Source organism: Brassica rapa, chromosome A08 (genome assembly GCF_000309985.2).
Source record: "Brassica rapa cultivar Chiifu-401-42 chromosome A08, CAAS_Brap_v3.01, whole genome shotgun sequence".
In the NCBI taxonomy this organism is placed as follows: Eukaryota; Viridiplantae; Streptophyta; class Magnoliopsida; order Brassicales; family Brassicaceae; genus Brassica; species Brassica rapa.
This window is the reverse complement of record NC_024802.2, coordinates 10,952,735-10,975,994: the sequence shown is the minus strand read 5'-3', so window position 1 is coordinate 10,975,994 and position 23,260 is coordinate 10,952,735. Positions and strand designations below refer to the sequence as shown.

At 35.7% G+C, this 23,260-nt stretch overlaps 4 protein-coding genes, 2 long non-coding RNA genes and 1 pseudogene across 8 annotated transcripts; 3 read left to right on the top strand and 4 right to left on the bottom strand.

The window, feature by feature from the left end:
- Window positions 1-302: 302 nt before the first annotated feature.
- Window positions 303-4,537, bottom strand: LOC103834049. 2 transcript variants are annotated; one of them, XR_004450263.1, is made up of 4 exons: window positions 1,520-2,279; window positions 1,224-1,388; window positions 962-1,118; window positions 303-852 (listed from the first exon to the last, which is right to left on the bottom strand). It is a non-coding gene; the product is annotated as an uncharacterized LOC103834049 (long non-coding RNA). The 2 variants fall into 2 exon arrangements; XR_626386.3 differs by having other exon boundaries at window positions 962-1,388; window positions 1,520-4,537.
- A 95-nt stretch (window positions 4,538-4,632) lies between these two features.
- Window positions 4,633-10,201, bottom strand: LOC103834315. The gene is made up of 7 exons (XM_018653561.2): window positions 8,888-10,201; window positions 8,108-8,151; window positions 7,895-8,009; window positions 7,739-7,808; window positions 6,427-7,657; window positions 6,065-6,319; window positions 4,633-5,794 (listed from the first exon to the last, which is right to left on the bottom strand). The coding sequence occupies exons 1-7, from the start codon at window positions 9,024-9,026 to the stop codon at window positions 5,537-5,539; spliced, it is 2,112 nt and encodes a 703-aa protein (XP_018509077.2). The 5' UTR covers window positions 9,027-10,201; the 3' UTR covers window positions 4,633-5,536.
- Window positions 10,202-12,578: 2,377 nt separating this feature from the next.
- Window positions 12,579-13,560, bottom strand: LOC117127334. The gene is made up of 2 exons (XR_004450282.1): window positions 13,365-13,560; window positions 12,579-13,334 (listed from the first exon to the last, which is right to left on the bottom strand). It is a non-coding gene; the product is annotated as an uncharacterized LOC117127334 (long non-coding RNA).
- LOC103834046 (60S ribosomal protein L32-1) lies at window positions 13,482-14,589 on the top strand. The gene is made up of 2 exons (XM_009110103.3): window positions 13,482-13,705; window positions 14,121-14,589. Exons 1-2 carry the CDS (start codon window positions 13,616-13,618, stop codon window positions 14,430-14,432), a joined length of 402 nt encoding a protein of 133 aa, XP_009108351.1. The 5' UTR covers window positions 13,482-13,615; the 3' UTR covers window positions 14,433-14,589.
- A 1,189-nt stretch (window positions 14,590-15,778) lies between these two features.
- LOC108869316 lies at window positions 15,779-18,043 on the top strand (annotated as a pseudogene).
- A 105-nt stretch (window positions 18,044-18,148) lies between these two features.
- On the bottom strand, window positions 18,149-20,061 carry LOC103834045. 2 transcript variants are annotated; one of them, XR_004450259.1, is made up of 4 exons: window positions 19,798-20,061; window positions 18,861-19,354; window positions 18,607-18,767; window positions 18,149-18,561 (listed from the first exon to the last, which is right to left on the bottom strand). XR_004450259.1 is itself a non-coding variant. In XM_009110102.3 (4 exons), exons 1-3 carry the CDS (start codon window positions 19,880-19,882, stop codon window positions 18,675-18,677), a joined length of 672 nt encoding a protein of 223 aa, XP_009108350.2. In that variant the 5' UTR covers window positions 19,883-20,061; the 3' UTR covers window positions 18,149-18,457; window positions 18,669-18,674. The 2 variants fall into 2 exon arrangements, 1 of the variants encoding a protein (XP_009108350.2); XM_009110102.3 differs by having other exon boundaries at window positions 18,149-18,457; window positions 18,669-18,767.
- A 1,007-nt stretch (window positions 20,062-21,068) lies between these two features.
- LOC103834044 (eukaryotic translation initiation factor 4E-1) lies at window positions 21,069-22,892 on the top strand. The gene is made up of 5 exons (XM_009110101.2): window positions 21,069-21,449; window positions 22,055-22,220; window positions 22,307-22,432; window positions 22,522-22,587; window positions 22,675-22,892. The coding sequence occupies exons 1-5, from the start codon at window positions 21,154-21,156 to the stop codon at window positions 22,723-22,725; spliced, it is 705 nt and encodes a 234-aa protein (XP_009108349.1). The 5' UTR covers window positions 21,069-21,153; the 3' UTR covers window positions 22,726-22,892.
- Window positions 22,893-23,260: the final 368 nt, after the last annotated feature.

Below are 23,260 nucleotides of genomic sequence, written 5' to 3'. Positions count from 1 at the left end.
TTGTTGAGGGTTCTATAATATAACACTATAGAGATGATGGTATAAGTAAGAAATTAATGGTCAGACATGAAAAATTCTCTAGCTAGATTGTTACTATAAAAATTGGTTAAACGATTATAGTTTAACCAATAATTTAAGTGTTACTATTTAGTTTAACCAATAATTAAGTGTTGCTATTTATAAGGCAAGTCAAAATGACCAAAACAACTGAAAACTTTTGTCCACCAAACCAATTTATGGAAAGCCATTACAAATGAAAGGTTAGACGAAAATCAAACTAAATGACAAATTCTTAAGCAAACTACCACCCAAAAGACCAAAACTTTATATTTAAATCTTACAAATCAGGCCATGAAACACAAACCAATTTTTTTTACTCTTGAGGAAATGGAAAGTGTCAAAAACACCATAAAGATTCAAAAGGAACCTCAAACAACAATTGAAATTACACTAAAAACTAAAAAGCGAATAGAAACGCTAAGAGCTTAAAACTCCACCTTCTCTCCAAAAACACATAGCTTCACCATAGACATTCAACTCCACCATCATCTGTTACACGCTGTTCCCCATACCTTCCTCTGCAAGCAAACCATGTAACAAAGAAGGATTACCCTGGGCCACATAGGACTGAAGTCTCATCTCCTTTGTCACGCTTTGAGCAATCAAGAAAGCACCCCAGTTAGCCTCTCTTATCACCATATTCACCTTCCAATCTGTAAGATTACTCAGCACTTCAGTTAACTCCAAACCATACGCTCGAAAGGCTGGCCAGGCACGTGGTCTATTAATTGATCCAACCAATTCTGAAGCTTCTAACTCAAAAATCACATGCTGCAACCTGGTGTATCGTCTCTGTTAGAGGCCAAACGCAAACCAATTAATCTCTTTTCATTTCTTTATTCTTATTTATAAATAAGCTAAGCTTCTTCTACAGGGAAGAAAAATTCTCATTGCTGCTTACCCTATCCTTCTGGTGAAAACTGAAAGCACAGAAGGTATAAACTCAATAAACTCGTGATGAATCTCTTATCTAATGGCATCCCAGGTTTACCTTCCTCCAGCTTGCAGCTAACTTCAGATTCAATCTCTTGGACAACATCTTTAAACCCTTTTTCAACCTACAAATTTCAAACAGACCTCTAGATTTCAATACGAAAAAAAATCCGGATTCATGACAGGAACAAAAGTGTAAGCCATGAAGAACCCTATCACTGCAGCACGACCTGCAAGACAAAAACTTCAAATTTCACCGTTAATTGATGAGTTGATATTCTTGTGATGATATTGCTTCATCCATGCCCACCATTGGATAATCGAGGTATCAAAGAGAAAAAAACCGTTAGTAGTTGTTTCTGAGTTATCTTCAAGCCACTTTCTCCTCTTTGTCTCTATAAGTAAAACAATAGCACACATTAAACAATCAATCACTCATCTCCCTATACCTTATTACAAAACCAAAGCAATAAGCTTACATAAAGTGCATAACTGAAATAAAGATTCGAGCTTTAGAGGATCTAACCATGAACTATCGCCGAATCCCGATCTGTTTTGCCTCGGATTGTTTCAGATCCCAGTTTCCAGTAACTCACTTAGCATCTTGAAAGAATGATCTCACTCGTGGTGGTTGGCAAATCAGTCTCGTCTCCTCCATTATCAGACACAGAGGATCTTTTCGTTGGAGATTTAGCCGGCACCTTCTCTACAGAAACGAAAGCAGGCTTCGGAATCTCCACGGTGGTTGCAGAAAGAGGACCAGAAGAGTGAGAGATCTTGGGGATAAGATTAGGGTTTTGAAGTGAAGCAGAGATCGCTTCCATATAACCGTAAAGTAGAGAGAGCTTGGTCTGATCGAGAAGAAACGGACATGTATAGATATTCAAGTGAAGAATGATAACCTTTATATAGGTGTAGATACACCTTCTTACAGAGAGTAGACACGCCTTTAATGTCAGATAGTGCTTCACATTGATCTGTAACTCTCAGTTTTTCAACTGATTATAAGAGGAAACGGAACAGTGATAAAAAAAACAAAAGAAGAAGAGGAAACGGAACAACGCAGATGAACTCTTTTTTGGTGTTAAGAAGAGGCCAAACCTTAAAACAACGTGTTGTTCATGAACAATATATGGGCCTCTGGGTATCAGGCTTAACTCGGTAATCAAAACAAACAATGGAATGCAGGAGCCCAATGTCTCATTAATGAAACGCAGTGTATTGCAAGAAGGGACACGTGTCAGGCTCTTGTGAGCCGAATTTGTGACGTGTCTGCTGATGTGGAGGGTCCTGGAGAGAAGAAACTCTACTTTATATAATAAGATTAACTCAATTAAGTTGCTTACCAAACTGGTTAACATCTTCCAAATCACGCTGCGTGATTAACTCAATTAAATTGTAATACTATTATATTAAATGGCCACATTTAACCACATTGCGTGGTTAACATGCAAAATATATGTTTGGAAACTTTTGTTTTCAACTATTATAATATAATTATCCTGTATATACTTATATAACTATAATATAATTATTTTGTATATACTATTAAATTATAGTTATATGATTAAATTATTATTTTCTTTTGTATATAGTACGACCATATCAATTATATAATTTAATTATTATATATATATTTATATATTTATTATAGAATTTTTTTGTATATAGTACGACCATATCAACTATATAATATAATTATTATACATATATTTATATAACTATTATATAATTATTATTTTTATATATAGTACGACCATATCAACTATGTAATATAATTATTTTGTGTATATTTATAAAAGTATATAACTATATAATTTACTTTATATCTGTTCGGCTTATGTGGACATTGTAAACACGTTCTATCTAGTTTAATATACAAAATTAATCATCATAAATAATATCATAGTTTTGATAAATAATATAAATTGTAAACACGTTCTATCTGTTCGGTTTGAATGTTTTGTAACAATATATTTATTATAGTTTTCATCGAGCCATTCTTACTCCCACAAATGATGAAGTGGATAAAATAAATGATTACATGCTTTCTTAGTTGCCAGGTAACATGTTTTATCATTTATTCTTATGTTCAACTAACTTTTTATATATCACTAAACAAAAGGATTTACATATGCTTTCAGGAGAAGAGAAGGTTTACCTTAGCTCTGACAGTATTATCCCATCCGATGTTGACATAGAAGAAAATGTAGTATATCCTGCAGAGTTTTTGAACAGTGTTAAAGTGGTTGGACTGCCTAGACATTGTTTGAAGCTCAAGGTTGGTGCTCCTATCATGTGTCTTCGTAACATGGATGTTGCATATGGTTTATGTAATGGTACTAGGCTAATTGTTACTCAGTTATTGCCCCATGTGATAGAAGGTAGAATTATAACCGGAAACAAAATTGTTGGACATCCGGTTTGGATCCCTAGAATGTTTGTCACACCAGCTGACACAAAGTTTCCTTTCAAATGCGTCGAAGACAGTTTCCAGTTATTTTGGCTTTCGCGATAACCATCAACAAAAGTCAAGGTCAAACACTGGAAAGTGTTGGGTTGTTTCTGCCTAGGCCAGTGTTCTGTCATGGTCAGCTCTACGTTGCACTTTCAAGAGTTAAGTCGAGATCTGGATTAAAAATCCTAATAACTGGTAAAGAAGGGAAAACGCAGACAAAAACATTGAATGTTGTCTACACACAAGTTTTTCAGAATATTCCGTAGTCACGGTATGTAATTTTAATCTACTTTCTTTTCAAATACAACATTTTAAGTATATAAACTGTTACAATTATTTATTTTTTGTATTTTCCAGATGGGTAGTGATGAGTTAGGAGACCGATTGTATTCAGGAGCATCTCGTTTTTTGACTATTTCGATGACTGTCTGTCAATTTAATGTTATTTCATGTTAACTTTTATTTAGAAACTTATAAATCTATCAAATAATGTTAACCCGTCAAATTACTTACAAAATTTATTTAATTTTTTGCAGGTTTCTAATTGATTTTTCTTTATTTTTCGACAATTGTACTTCATAATTTATATTGTTTATGGATAATATTTTGAATTTTTTTTTATTATGTTTTCTTTTACTATGTCTACACAAATGTTTTTTTATTATTAATGGAAAAAAAATATTATTCACCAACATTAAAAAATTACGACAAATATACAATACATTTCTAATTAATGATAATATAAAATCTGATACTTCTAAAACTATGCACTATTTATTCCATATTTTGAATGAAAGTTTCTTCGTAAACATACAAATTATTTTGGGACGTTGCAATTATACGTACACACAATATCTACCTCTTCATACTGAAGTTACTTTGTTTCCTCTCGTCCATCTCAAATATTGAGTACAAGTTTTTTCCATGGCTGATGAATTCTCCCAAGACGGTGGTATTATATTATAAAATCTGTTACTTATAAAACTATATAAGATTTAGTCCATATTTTAAATTTTCTTATGCCCGCACAGGGTGCGGACCGGTCACCTAGTTATAATATAATTATCCTGTATATACTCATATAACTATAATATAATTATTTTGTATATAATATTAAATTATAGTTATATGATTAAATTATTATTTTCTTTTGTATATAGTACGACCATTTCAATTATATAATTTAATTATTAATATATATATATATATATATATTTATTTATTATATAATTTTTTTTGTATATAGTACGACCATATCAACTATATAATATAATTATTATACATATATTTATATAAATATTATATAATTATTATTTTATATATAGTACGCCATATCAACTATGTAATATAATTATTTTGTGTATATTTATAAAAGTATATAACTATATAATTTACTTTATATCTGTTCGGCTTATGTGGACATTGTAAACATGTTATATCTAAGTTTAATATACAAATTAGTCATGATAAAGAATCATTGATGCAACTAACTATTATAAATGTTTAAGAAGGTTCATTTATAACAATGGCAATACTTGTAATTATTCTAGTGAAAAAATGGCTTCAGTTAAAAGGTGTGAGAAGAGCTCTTGTAATGACACGTAAAAAATGGCATTTTGGTTAATAACACATGAAGATAAGGTTAGTTTGTAGGAATGCTTCTCTTTTAATAAGAAAGGGATATATAATCATTATATATATATAATCATATATTTACACTATTTGGACCTAAAATGTAGTTCTATATAGTGTGATCTTGTTTTTATAATCCATGCCTCTCAAATAGCAAGGACTAAACGATCACTAGCGTGAAATCTGGTCTAATAATATGATGTCAAGACTGAAGAGTTTAAAGAGTAAAGACAAAAACAAAAACAAAAACAGAATTTCAAGTCAACAAACCAACCATTAAAAAAGTCTTTAACAAACCCCCTCATAAATCTTATTAGCCAAACATGCAAACACACACAACACCATTTTCATAGTTCTGAATCAACTCATCGCTGTTCGGGAATAACAAACATCACAAAAGTAAAAAAGGAAAGAGAAAGCAAGGCATGGAGAGAGGGGTTTTTATTTTGATCACTAGTTGTTATTGGGCCATAGCTGTTCTTGAGTCTGACTAGACGCCTCTCCAGCACTTTGTTGATGATGCTGATGCTGATGCTGATGACGGAGTTGGTCCAGTGACATTAAAGCTTGTTGAGACAGCTGTTGCTGGTGCAGTTGTTGGGCTTGAACGAAACCGGGAGGCTGCATGTTTGGATTAACACTGTAGATGTAAACTTCGCTACTGGGAGCCACACGCATGTGTGGTCGTTGCCAGGCAAATGTGTTTTCGTTCTGCGGATCAAAACAAAAGAAAGAACCTACAGGTTAATAAGGGTTGCAAAATAGATATCCAAAATTCTTCTAACCAAAAGCCAAACAAAAATTCACCTATTAACCTTTATAAACATGGAAACTCACTAAATTTTCACACCAAACGGAGCCAAAACTAAATTCCAGTTCTAATTCAGCATAAACCAAACCATAGAAAACAAAACCAAACCAAACCAAGAAAAGAACTAGAACTTCAGATGCTCACACCAACAAAACAATATATTGGTTTACCTGCTGCTGCTGAAGTGATGAGGCAGAGGGAGGAATAACCACAACTAGAGGAGCCTGATGGTTACCAACAGGAAACCCTTGCTGAAAACCCGGATGCATGTAACCATGGGGCATGAATGGATCACTTATGAAGTTACCATGATACCCTAATGGCATTCCATGTTGATTAAAGTATGGGTATAAGGCGGGATGTTGATAAACAGCTGCTGCTTGTTGTCCTCCACCGGGAGGAGATATACTCTCATCTCTTAGATCCTGCAAGAAGAATTTTTTGTAAGCAATTGGTGTCAAATAATTTATATGGTTAATATCTTTTAAATGAAATTTCGATTACTTAATGGATTTTAAAAGGAGATATTTACCATTACGTTGGTGAAGAAGCTGTCAAGATTCTGCATATATGGATCTTCTTGAGGAGGTTCTTCATGATGTGCCGCTTCTCTTTCAGAATCTGATGAAGCATGGTAGTTTCTAGCGGTCGAATCTATTTGATAGGATGTTTGTTCATCAGTAGCATTATATCTAAGTTCTTCCTCCCCTCCATAGAAGTTAGTGTCCTGTTGTCTGAAAGATGAATCCTCCTCTGTCTCTTGCGTGTCCTCCAAGTTATAATTAAAGCGACTACTAGCTCGGCCTGATCCTATCAAGCCAAAGCTACCAAACCTCAAGTGTGACAATTGCGCAACCTGGTCTAAATCAGGATGAAATGCAACTTGATTTGTTTTCGTCTCGAGGACCTCATCATCCATTTGAGACTCATCCACATGTTGATGAAATGCAACTTGGTCGGCATGTGTTTTAGGTACAGAAAATGGTTTCAAGAGAGAAGGCACTGGATCAGAAACATCTTGCTTCTCAAATGAAGACCCTTCATCTTTCAAAGGAGCTTTGCTTCCACTCTCTTGCTTTCCAAATGAAGACCCTTCATCTTTCAAAGGAGCTTTGCTTCCACTCTCTTGCTTCTCAAGTGAAGACCCTTCATCTTTCAAAGGGGCTTTGCTTCCCCTCTCTTGCTTCTCAGTTGAAGACCCTTCATCTTTCAAAGGAGCTTTGCTTCCCCTCTCTTGCTTCTCAAGTGAAGACCCTTCATCTTTCAAAGGGGCTTTGCTTCCCCTCTCTTGCTTTCCAAATGAAGACCCTTCATCTTTCAAAGGAGCTTTGCTTCTACTCTCTTGCTTCTCAAGTGAAGACCCTTCATCTTTCAAAGGGGCTTTGCTTCCCCTCTCTTGCTTCTCAGTTGAAGACCCTTCATCTTTCAAAGGAGCTTTGCTTCCCCTCTCTTGCTTCTCAAGTGAAGACCCTTCATCTTTCAAAGGGGCTTTGCTTCCCCTCTCTTGCTTCTCAGTTGAAGACCCTTCATCTTTCAAAGGAGCTTTGCTTCCCCTCTCTTGCGTCTCTAATGAACGAGGCACACTGACTTTCTTCTGATGAAGAGGCTTACCCATTTTCACAATCTCAGCCATAGTTTTCTTCCCGGGGTTAGCTTTGGCCCAAGCGGATTGATACGCTGGTGGTGGCAGCGAAGAGGAAGAAGCTGCAGCACCAGTTGAACCCGCTGGTGCTGCTTCCTGAACTTCAGCGTTTTTAGGATCACTAAAAAGCAAAGGAGTTAGACACACACACACACACATGATATTAAACTATGATAAGAGTACCACATGAATAGATGAGAACCTTTTTGGTGCTGAAGAAGAGCCAGCCCAATGGTTGCGTGCTCCCTTCCCTCTTTGAGCAAGTCTTGTCTCTGAACCAAAACAGATCAACAAGTTTAGACATTGGTTCAGACTATCAACCACAACTAAGAGAAGAAAAACATAACCATATTATTACCATTGGAGTTAAATTTGTTGCCGCCACCTCGAGCGGTGTTGTAACTGGACTTAGCACTGTTTCTAGCTCCACGATTTGGGATTCCACGTCTCCATGACTCTGCGTGATATTTAGTCTGACCAAAGAGACAAAACAAGAAAAAAATGAGTCGAAATGGAACTAGTCATCTGAAAACTATAACGGCATTATAATAAACAATATGTAATAACTAACATCTTTATTTTTGTTTCGCTTGCTCTTCACCTCTTGAAAAGCATCTGAAATGTTTGAAACGAAACAGCATTATAAGAAAGTCAGAATTGAACAAGCAGAGAATTATAGAAAAACACATAATCAATACCAAAAAAACTAATTTTATATACTTCCATAATCAGGTAAAAATGAAAATCAGTGTTCTAAATAATGGTTTAGGCAGACGCAAATCGGTAATAACCAAAACTATTTTTCTAAAATCCGATTTAAACGGTTCTAGAAAATCCAAATCGGTTTAAATGGCCACATATCATTTTAAATCAATCCAAATTGGTCTAAATCAATCGAAATTGGTATAAATCGGTTAAATTTCCAGTTTTTTTCATGTGCTTTTTAGTTTTTTTTTTCGAATCACATTTTTAGATAAATTAAAAACAAATAAAAAATATCAAATTGAATTATGATCAATTTAATTGTATCATCATCTTTACTTTCAGTTTGTCTATAATCAAGCGGTGATCCTTTCTCCCCAACTTTTTTTCTTTATGCAAGTTCACAAATTTGTTTGTGTTTTTATTTTGTAAATTCAATTTTGTTTTATATTTACCAAAATATTTGTTATTAAGCGCTGGAAATTTATATATAATGTTAATATAAAATTCTAATCAAAAATTAATAATTTGCAAATGTCTAAGCCCGTCGAGGTCCCCTAGGCGCTAGCCATTAATGTCTATCTATTTTACGAAAATTCACCCGTGAAGCTACAAGAGCTTGAAGGAAAGAAGAAAGACGAGAAAAAACCTTGAGAAATGAGACGAATAACGGTTTCGTTAGGATCCATATGGCACTCCACAAGCATCGTGTAGATCTCTGAGTCGGAACAGTTCACGATCTCTTTCAAACTCTGAATCATCTTTTGAACGCTGCCTTTAGAGCCCATTTTCACTTTCTCTCTCTCTCGAAAACAGAAATCAGATTCGAAATCAAAATGCTTTAAAGTCAAGCTTCTTTATTCAAGCTTGTGATTTTCAATCGTAAGCTTCGAATATTGGGGAAAACTCGTCTTTTATTCTTACGCTCTTTGGGTCTGGGGCTAATAATGGCTTTAGAAGACTAAAAGATTTGAATTTGGAAACAATGTCATGAAAATAGTGATTTAGACAAGAATTATGTATGTATATCTAGGAAAAAATATTTAGTAGATTCATTACTTTTAAAAGATATTCTAATAGTTTTACAAAGTTCACTCGCCGAAGCAGATGCATGGAAAAAATATGAATTCTCGTTTTTAATGTAATGGATATATAAGATAAATATATTATTGCGGCCCAACTTAAATAATACATGTAATATGGGCCTAAAATTTATAAAGCTTGGTTTTTCAGAACGGATGTTAGAATCAATTACGTTGTCTATCTGGTCATTAAGTGAAGGCAAATATTGGTAGGAGCATAAATAAAGTATGAGTACGGTTATTTAAAAGGATGCATAGCATTAACAAGTATCAGGAAACCATAAAACTGAGTCAAATACCAAAAACAAACCAGCAACCGTACGTTTTTATATAATGACATTCTAGGACTGGTTGAAGTTTATAATCTTTTTATATGCGAAACAATAATCTATAACATTTTTTTATTTTTGTTACTTCGATTATGGCCGGCTCTGTGATTTTGAGGTGGCTGATGAAAGATTTTGAGAAGGAAAAAGAAGAACCAGAGTTCAAAAGGAAACTTCTTTTTTAGTGCTGCCGTAAAAATATTGTCTCCAGAAACTTCTCTTGCCTTTAATACTCTTGGTAAAAGTCTCTTGCCATCGAACTTTCTGGATTGTGAAAAATTGTCCATACTTGTTTGCCGAAGTAAAACCTGATTGAATAGTTTTAACTTTTGTACCTCTGAACCCCATTCTCCCTTTTATCTGAAGTATACATAATCGTTTGCAATCACTTGAGCTCCACCTAAACTTTGCAAGGATACTATTTATTTTTTTACATGCTTCCTTGGATAACCTGAACATATTCATAGAAAATATAGACATTGCTAGTGTCATTACTTTCAATAAAACTTCAATTCCACATTAACAATGTGATAGAAATCTCTGTTTTCACTCTTATATTACTGCTGCTCTTACTTTGTCTGTGTAGGTACACAGTTTGCTTCTTCTGCTCCCAAATTGCTCCACTGCTTTTTTATGAGCGCTATATTCTTCGTTAATTCGTCGTAATAGGAGTGTTACGACGAACTACCGAGGAAACGCGTTTCGTTGTTAAACATATGTCGTAATGGAGGATTCATCGTAAAATCCACATAATATTTACGAGGAGAACTCTTCGTCGTAACACAGAAAGAAAGAGTTCGTCGTAATAGCCTCGTATACTCTCGTTGTAAAGTACTCGTTAAACATCGATGTAATTGCCATGTAAAATTTATGAGGACTTTACATGTCACACGATGTAAAAACCTCGTAAAATTTACGACGACTTTACAAGTCTTTCGATGTATATTCTTTGTAAAAGTTACAACAAAATTACATAGTTTCTTATATATATAATTATTATTATATTTGTGAAAATTTTGAAAATTAAAATGTTTTTAATTTAAAAACAAAATGTGATAATTTAAATTTTATAATAAAAAATAACATGTCAAAAAATAATATTTAAATTTATAATACAAACCGAAACAAATTAAAATAAAAACTACGGGATCACATTGCCGAAGTATGTCGCAGAAACGCTCGGATCATGAGAGTCTCGACCAGTAGATTCGGGATGCCTTTGTCGAAGCGCCGCCCGTCTTTCATCCAATGATCTATGCATAAGGGGTTTCCCACCGCCACTAAAGAACCCTAGGATAGGGAAAGATCACTCAATCGAACTAAGGAGATATGAACTCGCCAGAAGAGAGAACTGGTGGACTGAACGGTGACACAAGAAGTGCGGAAAGTCTCTTGATACTACCAGACTTCAGTTGTTTCTTGATATGACGCACAAGTCCAACAAAAGAAGAGTTTCTATACGTTGCTTGATATGATGCACAAGTCCAACGAAATAGAAGTTTGTTTACTCGGAGATAACCTCACCAAGAAACAAAAAGTGTTCTACAAAGAAAGAAGATATAAACTCAAATAAAAAGGGGAAAACTCATTATCTGATTTTGTGGATCTTAGGCCTTATTTGTAGAATTACAAGTTGTGGAGATCCAATGAAAAATGTGCTAAGAAAGACATAAAAGACCGAAAACAAAGACTTGACTAAATAAAGTCTTTGACTGAAACTTGGACTGCCTCTTGATATATCCACGACCAGGACTTTGAAAAGTGAAGGATATGTTCCTGATATGGGCCAAGACATGTCCCTTTGAGGACTGGTCGAAATCCATCTTTTCCCTTAGCCAGTATTTTATCGGTTTCTCCATTTGCCCAAACAAGTCTGTTTTTGAATCTTTTTGAAAACCATCAAGCCCAAGATTTTCTTGTTTTGTTTTTGTAACGGTCTATGATCTTTTTGTAAAACAAAGGAAATGTGATAAAGACGAGTCCCGATAAAAAACAACTAAAATATTTCAAAAATTAACTATATTAAATTTTCTTACGAGTTTTTCTTCGACATCGACTCTAATCTTTAAAAAGAGCATATTCATTAGGGAAGACTAATTTGATCTTTTTTTTTGAAACATCCTCTTTACTTGGCTTGGTTGGATTCAAATTATTTTCACTTCCTTGACTTCATAGAAACAAAAGTATATATAGGTACGCTAGGCAAACGTATTATACGCTATCCTATTTTATTTTCCTACAAGAGTTAATGGGAGATTATTTTATTGGAAATTTAAAACATGAATAATTACCTTTTTCATGATTGAATTGGTCGTTGGTTCAACAGAAAGAAGGTTAGCCATTTCCAGCTTCTCGGGTGGTCTGAATTCGCGAGTACTGAAGATCTCCAGATTTGTAAATGACATAACCATCACATATAAACTCCGTTTGATATGATTCTTCTTCGAGGAGATCCGTAATTGAGTTGAGAATATTATCCAAGTGATTTCATGCGTAGAAACCTCGTGGTTTGGAAGATATGAGTCAAACAATGAGCATATATCTTTACTGCTTCCCATGATCAAGCCATGCATGTTTGTTTTGCCCGGTGCACTATGCAAGGGCACATCATTCCCTCTCTCTTGAAAATGATTTGACCTCGAATCCATTTAACTTGTATCAAAGGGAAATGAATCAGGCAAAAAGAATCTAAAGAACATGTAAAATTTAGTGAAGGAAAATTTTGGAAATAAACTTCTTTAGAGTTTTGATGCCATTTTTCTTAAGTACATGCATTCAGGGCCGGCCCAAGAGGGAGGGCGAGCAGTGCAATGGTCCAGGGCCCATCCCAAAATTATACAAATTTAACTATAGAAAAGGACCCAATTTTTTTGTTTGTTTTCTATCAAGGGTCCATAGTTTTTTTTTTAAATTATCTATAATGAATTTTAAAAAAAAATTGCCCAGGGGCCCATTAGAAGTTTAAGCCGGCCCTGCATGCATCTCAAACCTCAGGCTGATAAGCATGGTCTATGCTTTTGTTCCTTTCATTTCTTTGAGACTGAACATGTTTATCTTGGACACTCAAAACAGAAACTAGAATACCAGGATCATCATATGTGCAAGACATATACTTGCTCAAATATGAAATCAAAGTTTCTTTCCCTAGAATATGTAGCACACGTTTCAGCCTTTCAAAATCCACATAAAAGTAAATATTACATACCAGAATGGTATCAAGGCACAAAATAATATTGAACATTTTTAAAACGTGCCTATCCTTCTCAAAATCAGAACACAAAAGAGTAAGTTCGGATTGAGAATCACTTATCAAAGGTTCACTATGTTTTTCAAAGAATGTATTGCAAACCAGAATAACATCGAAGCTCAAAAACAACACAATTCTCAAGCAATGATCTCAAAATATGCTAAAGTTTATCTGATTCAAAATGCAAGATATCAAGCTTCAAAACAAAATCACAAATAAAATTGGTTTCAGTTTTATGTTATTTTTGTTCCAACAACTTCCTAAGCATGAATTCGTCCAAGGTACATGTGGATGCAAACAAATCACCAGTGATCAGTTCATGTCTTTAAGAGCTTAGACTGAAACCATTTTCTTTGAAGACAAATGAATCATATGATTTACTAGAATAGAAAACAGGCTGTTGCAAATCAAGCTCAAATGACTTTTCAAGATGATCAAAACCTTTGTTATGGTTCATAAACTGATCAAAACTCAAAACAAGACCAGAATTGATGTTATTACCAAGTTGAAAACGTTTTTGAAATAGCAAAAAAGGCGATGCATAAACACAATTCTTGAAAATATTAATAGTTTTAAAGGCCGGAGAAGTATTTATTTGGGCCACAAATAAAGCCCATATTGTTCTGTAATAAAAAACCCTAATAGCCCCTTTAAAAAGCTAATTTAGGGCTTGGGCAGCTGTTGACGTAGTCGCATCGAGAGATCTTAGGAAGCAGCAAAAAATGGCGGTCCCGTTGCTTACCAAGAAGGTCGTGAAGAAGAGGTCCGCCAAGTTCATCAGACCCCAGAGCGACCGTAGAATCACTGTCAAGGTAAAACCCTTTTTCTCATTTCTTGTTCTTGTAGGGTTTTAGAAGATTAATCTCTGTGTTTTCTTGAATCCTTAAGCTTCAGAAATGTAAGATATGATGATAAAACGTGTCGTTGGGACTTCAAGTTTGCATCTTAAATACTTTTGTAAACGCCATTAGGACCAGAAGTGTTCGATTTTGACTATAATTGTGGTTCTGTCTCTGTCATTGTCATTGTGTTTTCTTGTATCCTTAAGCTTCAGAAATGTTCTATATGTCAATAAGTTTGTAGTGGAGTCTTAAAGTTTGCATCTTTATGAGTGACTATTTTAAGTAGTCTTTGTCCACACCGTTAGGACCATAAGTGCTCGAGCTTGACTCTAGTTCTTGATTCTCTCCATCTCATTGTGATTCCTTGTCTTCTTTTTCTTTTCAGGAAAGCTGGAGGAGGCCAAAGGGTATTGACTCTCGGGTCAGAAGAAAGTTCAAAGGTGTCACGTTGATGCCCAATGTTGGTTACGGATCTGACAAGAAGACCCGTCACTATCTCCCCAATGGATTCAAGAAGTTCGTTGTTCACAACACGAGTGACCTCGAGTTGTTGATGATGCACAACAGGACTTACTGCGCAGAGATTGCTCACAACGTCTCTACCAAGAAGAGGAAGGCCATTGTCGAGAGAGCTTCTCAGCTGGATATTGTTGTCACCAACAGGCTTGCTAGGCTCCGTAGCCAAGAAGACGAGTGAAGATTACAAAGCGCTTGAGATATTTAGTTGTTTCTGGTTTGTTGCATTTCGTTATGTGTTTTGTGTTTGCACTCAACAAACATGAATTTTTGTTTTAAGACCGTTCTTGAAGTATTTTATATTCAGTATTTCTCAATCGTTAGGCCTTTAATGGTCTTGAATTCCCTTGCACTGTTATGAGTATTTAGCGGACAGGATAGTTAATTAATTCACACTTGTACAAGAGATCAATTGTTTCTGTTCACAAAACTCAAAAAGCATTCGTCTCGTGAAATGAAATGAAATGAAATTCTTAGCTGCTCGCTTTTAAATAGATTGATTAAGGTTTTATCTTACGTTGAGAAGACTGAGACCAAAGATGAAATAATTGATAATCATAAGCCTTCTTCTGATGTTGGCTCTAAGTACTAATACTAATCTTTGTAGAATAGAACGAGAAATCGCAAAGAAGAGATATTATTGTGTTTCTGAATAATTATCAGTTGAACAAAACTGGCCTAAAAATTCTGACCACCTAGCTTAGTGATTGATCAACTTGGCCATCAACATATGACGCTATACCCCTAAGTCATTGGTCTGTTGTTGACAGGAATAAGAAGAAAAAAAGTACTGTATGTGGAAATTTTGAAATACATCTGGTGAAGAGTCAATCACTCAACTAAATCCGACGACTTGAGTCAGTTAATCACAGTTTATGTGGACAATTATGATGCAATTTTGATACACGGGTAGGCAATATGCACCTACTCCGACGACTTGACGCAAGACTTGCCAAAATCAAGACATGCTGAGTTTCTTTTTTGTTTTCCCTTTTATAAAGAGCTGCATAAGCCATAATCATGCACACTTATCACTTACCACACAAACGAAAAACACTTATAAAGAGCTTCATTGATTCCATCCCTCTCAACAACTCTTTGAAACCAGATAGTAGCCTTTTCAAACTCCAGCATCTTCGTAACCTAACTCTTAGAGATTGCAATCTATCTGGACTCTGGAGAGCTTCCTTCCTCATTAGGAAACCTTTCTCATCTCGCAAAACTCCACCTTTCCAAAAATTATTTAGTAGGTGAAATTCCAGTTTCATTCGGAAACCTAAACCAACTAAGAGACCTAAGCCTTGCTGATAACCAGTTCAGTGGAAACATTCCTTTTTCATTTGCCAACTTTACACAACTCTCTCATTTAGCCACCTCAAATAATCATTTCACTGGTGACTGGTGAGTTCCCTCTTGCACTTGTAAATTTAACCACCAGTTTGTCCGAACTAGCCATTAGGGACAATCTATTTATTCATTGATGTGGGAGGAAACTTATTTTTCGGATCTTTTCCTACGTCCTTGTTCATGAATCCTTTGTTAGGAATTGTTAGTTTAAGGAACAACCAGTTCAAGGTGAGAACAAATGTACAAAATGCTCAAAGAGGTTTATTTAAACAGAAATGGAGATAGCTTATTAAAGCTTTATTGAACAAGAAAGTAAAGAGAAGAAGGAAGCTGAGATTGTCTGCAAGAGTTAAATGTTTATAAAACTGATATTCATAAAGATGAGAGTTTGGCTGCTAGAAACGCAGCCTTGGTTACATTGCAAAGTGACCTTACACAGATATTTATATCAACTCAATATGCTAGAAAACCTAGATACAATGAGCTTAGGTAATGGGCTTCCGGTCTTTATTTGGGCCTTGCTAATACAAGGGACCAATAGAATTTAGGAATACATCTTCCTTTTCTAAGCTTCATATTCTATTCCTTCAACAAAACAAATTTAAAGGTCATATCCCTAAATCCATATCAAAAATTTCTAATCTTAAAAATTTAGATCTTCATGACAACAAATTTCACTGGATCAGTCCCCAATTTAGCCAACCTCGAGTATCTTGACCTTTCCTACAATAAGTTGGAAGGTGAAATACCAGGTTCGTTAGGAGACATGTTGGAGTTGATGCTTTCTCACAACTCTTTCAGCAGTTTTGGAAAGTCATTTGAACTGTCTGATTTGACGCATATCCAGTCAATGGATCTTAGTTCAAATTGTTTTCGAGGACCATTACCTAGTCAATAGCTTTGGCGGTTCCATCCCTCAATGTTTGAGGGATGCTATTGTTGATCTCACAGCACTAAATTTGCAAACACAACAATCTCAGTGGAATTCTTCCTCCAGATGGTACACACTTGGTGTCAGTTGACATCAGCGGCAACCAGTTGGAAGGAAAACTTCCACCATCATTGATCAACTGCATTTCCTTGGAGTTATTGAATGTGAAAAGCAACAGAATCAAAGACACGTTTCCACCTTGGTTGGGTTCTCTACCGTCATTAAATGTCCTAATCCTCCGACAAAACGAACTATATGGGCCGTTGTATCATCCTCGTATGTCCATTGGGTTTCAAAGTTTAAAAATCATTGATTTATCGCATAACCACCTCAATGGAACTTTGCCGCCTTTCTATTTCTCCAACTGGCGGGAAATCACCAATTTAACCAAGCGATCTAGTGAATACATGGGAGATGGTTATAGCACTAATTCGATGGAAATGGTTAATAAAGGAGTCGATATGTTATTTGAGCTGATCCGAACAGACTTCGGAGGTATTGACTTTTCAGGAAACAATTTTGTTAGAAAGATACCAGAATCGATTTGGTCGTTGAAGGGATTGCGTCTTCTCAACTTGTCAAGTAACGGATTCACAGACAATATACCTCAATCATTGGCAAATCTTACAAATCTCGAGGCATTAGACATATCTCGGAAACAGCTGTCAGGTCATCAGATCCATAGACATCTTGGCAGCCTCTCTTTTTTTTTTGTCGATTATGAACTTCTCCCGTAACAATCTCCAAGGTCCGATACCACGAAGCACACAGTTTCAAAGAAAAAATTGCTCAGCATTCATGGATAACCTCAGACTCTACGGTCTTGAAGATATATATGTGGAAATACTCATGTCCCTAATCCTACACCAAAAGAATTTGAAAAAAAAATTGAGCCAAAAGAACCAAGTGATTAGTTGGATATCTGTGGTCGTAGCCTATGTACCTGGCGTGTTCTGCGGGTTGGTGATTGGACATATGACATATCTTTACTCCACATATACACAAGTGGTTCATGTAAAATTCCCTCCAAAACAAGCCCAAACTAGTCACCACACAAGTGCATGTTGGACATCATCTCTCTCTTTTAAGTGTTTGTGAAGCATATATTTATGTGTATTCTCCAGATATACTTTTTATGTTTTATGATTTTTTAGTATAAATTGAAAATGCATTCAGAAACTTCTACCTACATAAAATCAAAACGTGTGAGAGAGTTTTTGTTTGAATTTTAACCTATGATGTGTGTATATGTGTTATCTTGAATGCTTTATGATTATTTTGATTTCAGCATTTCTTAGAAACCATTAACTCACGTCATTTTTAAGTCTTCTTTATCAGAACTTTCCAAGTCGAAAAGCCAACGGAAACTTTTCTTGCTCTAAATGTTAAGAGACTTATTCACACATGTCACTCTTGTTGTGATGTGTGTTATTTGGGCTGAGAGTTTTAATCAAACTCAGCAGAATGGATATGGATTTGTTTTAGCTGACGCGGGTCACCCACTTATAAGAAGATAGGACGAACTATTCTTGATTTGTAGTGTTCTTTTTCTAGAATCTGGTATTGTATTATAGAAATCAAACAATGTAGCTTCCTTCCTACACACATACTCCTTATGAAACCTTAATGCTAAATAACATATATTTTGAGCTCATGTGTAGTGATTTTAATCATACATTAGATTTGCCAACAACAAACACAGTCTCAAAGTCTCAGAACCTGAGAGAACAAAAACAACAATAGACAAGTAATGGTACAGAGCGAAAGGGAAGACATGCCTGCTAATGAAGAAGGCTACTACTACAAGTTGAGTGCTATTTCATATGAGAAAAGATGTACTTAAGTGAAAGAGAGCCATTCATCCAAGTTCCTCAAATTTTAGCATATTGTTTTGTTGCAGCTTGGGAGTTTAAAGGTGACTCAAGTTTCTGCGAAAGAACAAAACAGGAGGGGTCAACAAGCAAATCAGGATTTAGGCTAATTTTCTCTTTACTCGCAGCTCACTCGACAGTGCCACTGATCAACAAAATGCTTTCATATGATACACTATTCCTCGGTTTTAAGTTAGATCACTCACATACATGAGCTATGAATCATAGGAAGACAAATGAAGATCATAAAAGAAAGAATTTGGTGTACCTGAGTTTATCTACTGGATCCTGTCATCACATCAAACAAACCACAACAACTTAACCATGAGGTTCTTTGTGCAACTCCATGTGTTGGTCGCACGGGAGCCTGAGAGAACAAATGGGTTTAGTCTTCTTTTTTTTTTAATAACATAATGAGACACCAAATCACAAAAAAAGGTTAACAATGAGAAACAATCACCTCTTCTTCCTCATGAGAAATGACAACTTCAGACTCTTTGCTGCCTTCAGGAACACATTTGGATTCTTTTTTACTTGAAGACGCCTGCTTAACCTCATCAGATGCAAGAGAAACTTCAGCGGCAGGCTCGTTTGAGAGTACTGAATCAACAGAGGAGATCTCGACAATGTTCTCAGTGTTTATATCGCTAGGTGTAGTCGAATCCATCAAACCGGTATTCTCTACAATCGCATTAGCAGTAGAACCAATGATGAACGGAGCATCTCCAGCAACTGGAACAGGCTGACTTGGCACTGGTGTAATAACTTGAGTCTCCACCTTATCACCATCTTCCCTCTTGACTTCCTGAGACTCATCATCCGAGCTGCTGCTACTACTACCACTACCACTACTGCGACTGCTAGAGCTCTTGTCATGATCATGGCTTGAATCAGTGATCTCTATACGCTCATCAGTATCCTTTACCAATCTGACAGCTTCTTCCTCAGTAGTTCCTGCTTTTAACAAATCCAATCAGCTTCAGAACAGACAAACAATAATAATAAATATCATAGAACAAAGAGTGACTTATTGACTCTACTTCAAGTCAAATCCACACTCTTAGAGAATCAAACTGGAGCAAAGCATCACAGATCCACAGACAACAGTAAAAAGGTACAAACTTTCAATCATAAAACTATCCTAAAGTGATCCAATATGCAAGAATTAGCCAGAAAAAAAAAACAAAGTTTTACAGTGAGTGATTAAAAAGAAAAGATACCCACTTGATTGGATCAAATGAGCACAACAATAAAAATCCAAACTTTTTGAAGAATCGAATAGACCCAAACGTGTGTGTGTGTGTGTGTGTGTGTGATTGAATGAATAATTGAATTACAAAAGACAAAAAGGAAGCAAAAGAGATCATGGGGGTGTGAAAAAAGATGGAAACTTTCACCATGGTTGTTGTTGGGTTTGAGAGTAGAAGAGGCTTCTTCCTGTTTCTTCTTGGCGGCTTTCCTTTTCTTAGCACCAGAAGGCATGATTGATGATTAGGTTTTTTCTTTTTTTCTCTATGTACAGCTATGGAGGATCGTGGGTTGTTGTCTCTTCCTCTTTTCTCTCGGTTAATCTAGAAGAAAACAAAAAGTGTGTCTTTGTTTTGGTGGTGGTGAGGCCGTAAAGTTTCGAAACTCAAATGGGGTAAGTGGGAAACTTTGTGTGGGGTTTTATATTTCTTTCCGCGTTTGTTTCGTTTTGTTATCCGCGTTTGAACCGTTTTACTAATTTTAAGTGATGTACAAACTCGATAATGAACGTCTTAAAATGTGTTAATATAGACACCAAACGGTAATGAGTGTGTTTCGATTTTGAAGCCACAATCCTGCAATTTGGGGTGATAATTTTCATTTGATTCATTGCATTACTGAAGGCTGCAGTAATATCATCTATTTTATTAGAATAGAGCCAAAAACAGCAATTTGGTGGAGCTAAAGGTAGAACATGATCTTACTGAAGTTGTAGTTGGTAATGTGACTACTGTCGGTTTGATTAAATAAACAAAAAACCAACGTTAATAAGAAAACAAAATAAAATAGGTTGTCTATTCAAATTGTTATTGTGTTATGGCAGTTAGGACAAATGATATGGGGAGAGTGGGGACAACAGTCAAGTGGTTGTGAGTTGGCCATGTCAGACATCTCGTTACTACCTATAATTTATAAATTATTTAGGCAGACAGATTCACATAAATTAATTAATTGGTAAATTACTAGTCACGTAAAGGTCTTTTGGCAGTGTTCTTTTGCAGCTTCCAAATAATACAATCTTGAACGCTCATACCATTTAACCAAAGCCGTGGTAGCTTGGCGGTAAGAGTTGACTTGAAAACGGTTGATTTTGAGTTAGATTCCCATCGAAAACAATAATGAAATCATGTCTTGAGTTTTATTACGAATTTTAGAGACTGTCCTGGGAGATTAGTTGGACTTCTGCTGACATACCTTACGGTTAGCAAAAAAAAAAAAAAGATTCTCGTGGAGTATACTACAGTCTACAATCATCAGTCTACTCTTATATGTTATTGTCATTATCGCTAATAAGTAGAAACAAACAGATTCCTGACAGTGAGCCGCAGGAAACCAAAGCCCAATGTAAAAGGCCCGTTATGTTTCGATACTAAGGCCCAATGCCTAGAATATAAATAAACTTTGCAACGCGAACGAAACGCCGCCGTATCTTAACCTAACAAACCCTACGCAAGAAGAAGTACATCCATCGCTTAGAGAGAAGAAGAAAGAGGCAAGTTTTGACAATGGCGGTAGAAGACACTTCCAAGCCTGTTGTCGTTGCGGAAGAAGCGAACCCTAACCCCACAGACCATCCGATTGATCGATACCATGAAGAAGGCGACGATACCGAGGAAGGAGAGATCGCCGGCGGCGAAGGAGACGGAGACGAATCGAGCAAATCCGCCGTTCCGCAGTCGCATCCGTTGGAGCATTCGTGGACCTTCTGGTTCGATAACCCTTCTGTTAAATTAAAGCAGGCGACTTGGGGAAGCTCCTTGCGATCCGTGTTCACTTTCTCCACCGTCGAGGAGTTCTGGAGGTTAGGGCTTTTTACAAAAATCAATAATTTATTCTTACAATTATTATTTAGACATGGGTTTTAGTTTGGTTTTGCCTAGATTATGTTTTCTCGAGGAAAGTTATGTTCTTTCTTCGTGGGTTAAGTGAATCACTTGTTCTTGTTTGTTTCTGAAATATTGCTTTGCTTGTTTGTTTGGTGTTTGAATTATGGAAAAGGAATCTTTTGTTCTTTCAATGACTATGCGGCATGGGTTTTGGTTTAGTTTTATTTAGATTGTTATATCTCAAGGAAAGTTATGTTCTTTGTTGGTGGGTTAGATTCCGTGAAGTCACTTGCTCTTGTCTGTTTCTGAAGAATCACTTAATTGGTGTTTGAGTTTGTAGCTACTGCTTATATGTTAAGGTCATATTTGTTCGCTTGTTATCTTCACAAGAGCTAAAACATTGAACCAGGGAATCATCGGTCTTGTTTGGTTAATGTTGGATGCTATTGTGTTGTTGCGTGTGTGTGTGTATATATACTTTCTTGTGTTCTTCTTTTTGATTTGTGAGTCTCTCTCAAGTCTCAATGGGATTTAAGGACTTGTCTTTGGCTCTATTGACTTCATCTTACTTTGGTTGCAGTCTGTTCAATAACATGAAGGGTCCGAGCAAGTTAGCTGGCGGAGCTGACTTCTACTGTTTCAAACACAATATCGAACCTAAGTGGGAGGATCCTATTTGTGCTAATGGTGGCAAATGGACTATGAACTTCCCGAAGGAGAAGTCTGATAAGCCCTGGCTTTACACCGTATGGTTTTGATTCTTCTTACTTGAACACATGATTCTTGTTTCCATCCATTCGAGTCTGATTGGGTTTTTGTTTTTTCCATGTAGTTGCTTGCGTTGATTGGAGAACAGTTTGACCATGGAGATGAGATATGCGGAGCTGTTGTCAACGTTAGAGGAAAGCAAGAGAGGATTTCCATTTGGACCAAAAATGCTTCCAACGAAGCTGCTCAGGTAAAATATCATTTATTGACAAATAAATGTTAAATTGTCTCTCTTCCGGCTAAAAGACCTGAAATTTCTTGTTTCCTTTGATGTTGCAGGTGAGCATTGGGAAACAATGGAAGGAGTTTATTGATTACAACAACAGCATTGGTTTCATCATCCATGTAAGAAGAGAGCTTTTCTCTTGAATGCTTATTCATAAGTTTTTTTTTTAATATCTCACTGTCTGTATTGTTTTTTTTTTTCTTCAGGAGGATGCCAAGAAGCTGGACAGGGGCGCGAAGAGCGCTTACACCGCTTGAAACCCCAACAACTCTCTCAAAGGTTTACACCGTTTCAAATACAGTTTTGTATGTGAGAGATCTCTATTTACATTTTCAAAACATGACTTGACACTAGTATTATTAATGTATTTGAATGGTCGTCATAAAAATTTACCTTTTATAAATTTAAACTTCTTGAATCTTGATGTTCGTTCCATCGGTATTCATGTTGAAGAAGTATATATTGAAAAATATTCCTTATAAATAGTGCAAGGTAAAAAAAATGAAGAGAAATTCACTATTTTCATTCATTCTCCAAACATTTGTTAAAAACTTACTGGAGTAGACACAAGTTCAGTTGACAAAACTCCTCAAGACTTATTGAGCCATGAAAACCTAAATAACTTTCTATAACATTACTTGTTTAATTGTCAAGAATGGTACATGCGTCCTTTCAATGATGCATGAGTCGGTGTCTTTTCAATGATACATTCACACTTTGGTGTCTTTGGAAATTTTTATTCTCCTATCTTGGAGGCCTGAACAAATCAAAAGGTCGCCAAGCTTGGAGGCT

Bases quoted from the DNA above. Each gene is read 5' to 3' on its own strand.
- LOC103834044 (XM_009110101.2), top strand. From the start codon at position 21,154: ATGGCGGTAGAAGACACTTCCAAGCCTGTTGTCGTTGCGGAAGAAGCG. The intron at 22,433-22,521 runs GTAAAATATCAT...TTGATGTTGCAG, and splicing joins CTTCCAACGAAGCTGCTCAG to GTGAGCATTGGGAAACAATG. The intron at 22,588-22,674 runs GTAAGAAGAGAG...TTTTTTCTTCAG, and splicing joins GCATTGGTTTCATCATCCAT to GAGGATGCCAAGAAGCTGGA.
- LOC103834045 (XM_009110102.3), bottom strand. From the start codon at position 19,882: ATGCCTTCTGGTGCTAAGAAAAGGAAAGCCGCCAAGAAGAAACAGGAA. The intron at 19,355-19,797 runs GTGAAAGTTTCC...TGTTAAAAGCAG, and splicing joins CAAACCCAACAACAACCATG to GAACTACTGAGGAAGAAGCT. The intron at 18,768-18,860 runs GTGATTGTTTCT...TTGTTCTCTCAG, and splicing joins TTTCTCATGAGGAAGAAGAG to GCTCCCGTGCGACCAACACA.
- LOC103834315 (XM_018653561.2), bottom strand. From the start codon at position 9,026: ATGGGCTCTAAAGGCAGCGTTCAAAAGATGATTCAGAGTTTGAAAGAG. The intron at 7,809-7,894 runs GTAATAATATGG...GTTTTGGTTCAG, and splicing joins CAACAAATTTAACTCCAATG to AGACAAGACTTGCTCAAAGA. The intron at 7,658-7,738 runs GTTCTCATCTAT...TTTGCTTTTTAG, and splicing joins TCTTCTTCAGCACCAAAAAG to TGATCCTAAAAACGCTGAAG.
- LOC103834046 (XM_009110103.3), top strand. From the start codon at position 13,616: ATGGCGGTCCCGTTGCTTACCAAGAAGGTCGTGAAGAAGAGGTCCGCC. The intron at 13,706-14,120 runs GTAAAACCCTTT...TTTTCTTTTCAG, and splicing joins ACCGTAGAATCACTGTCAAG to GAAAGCTGGAGGAGGCCAAA.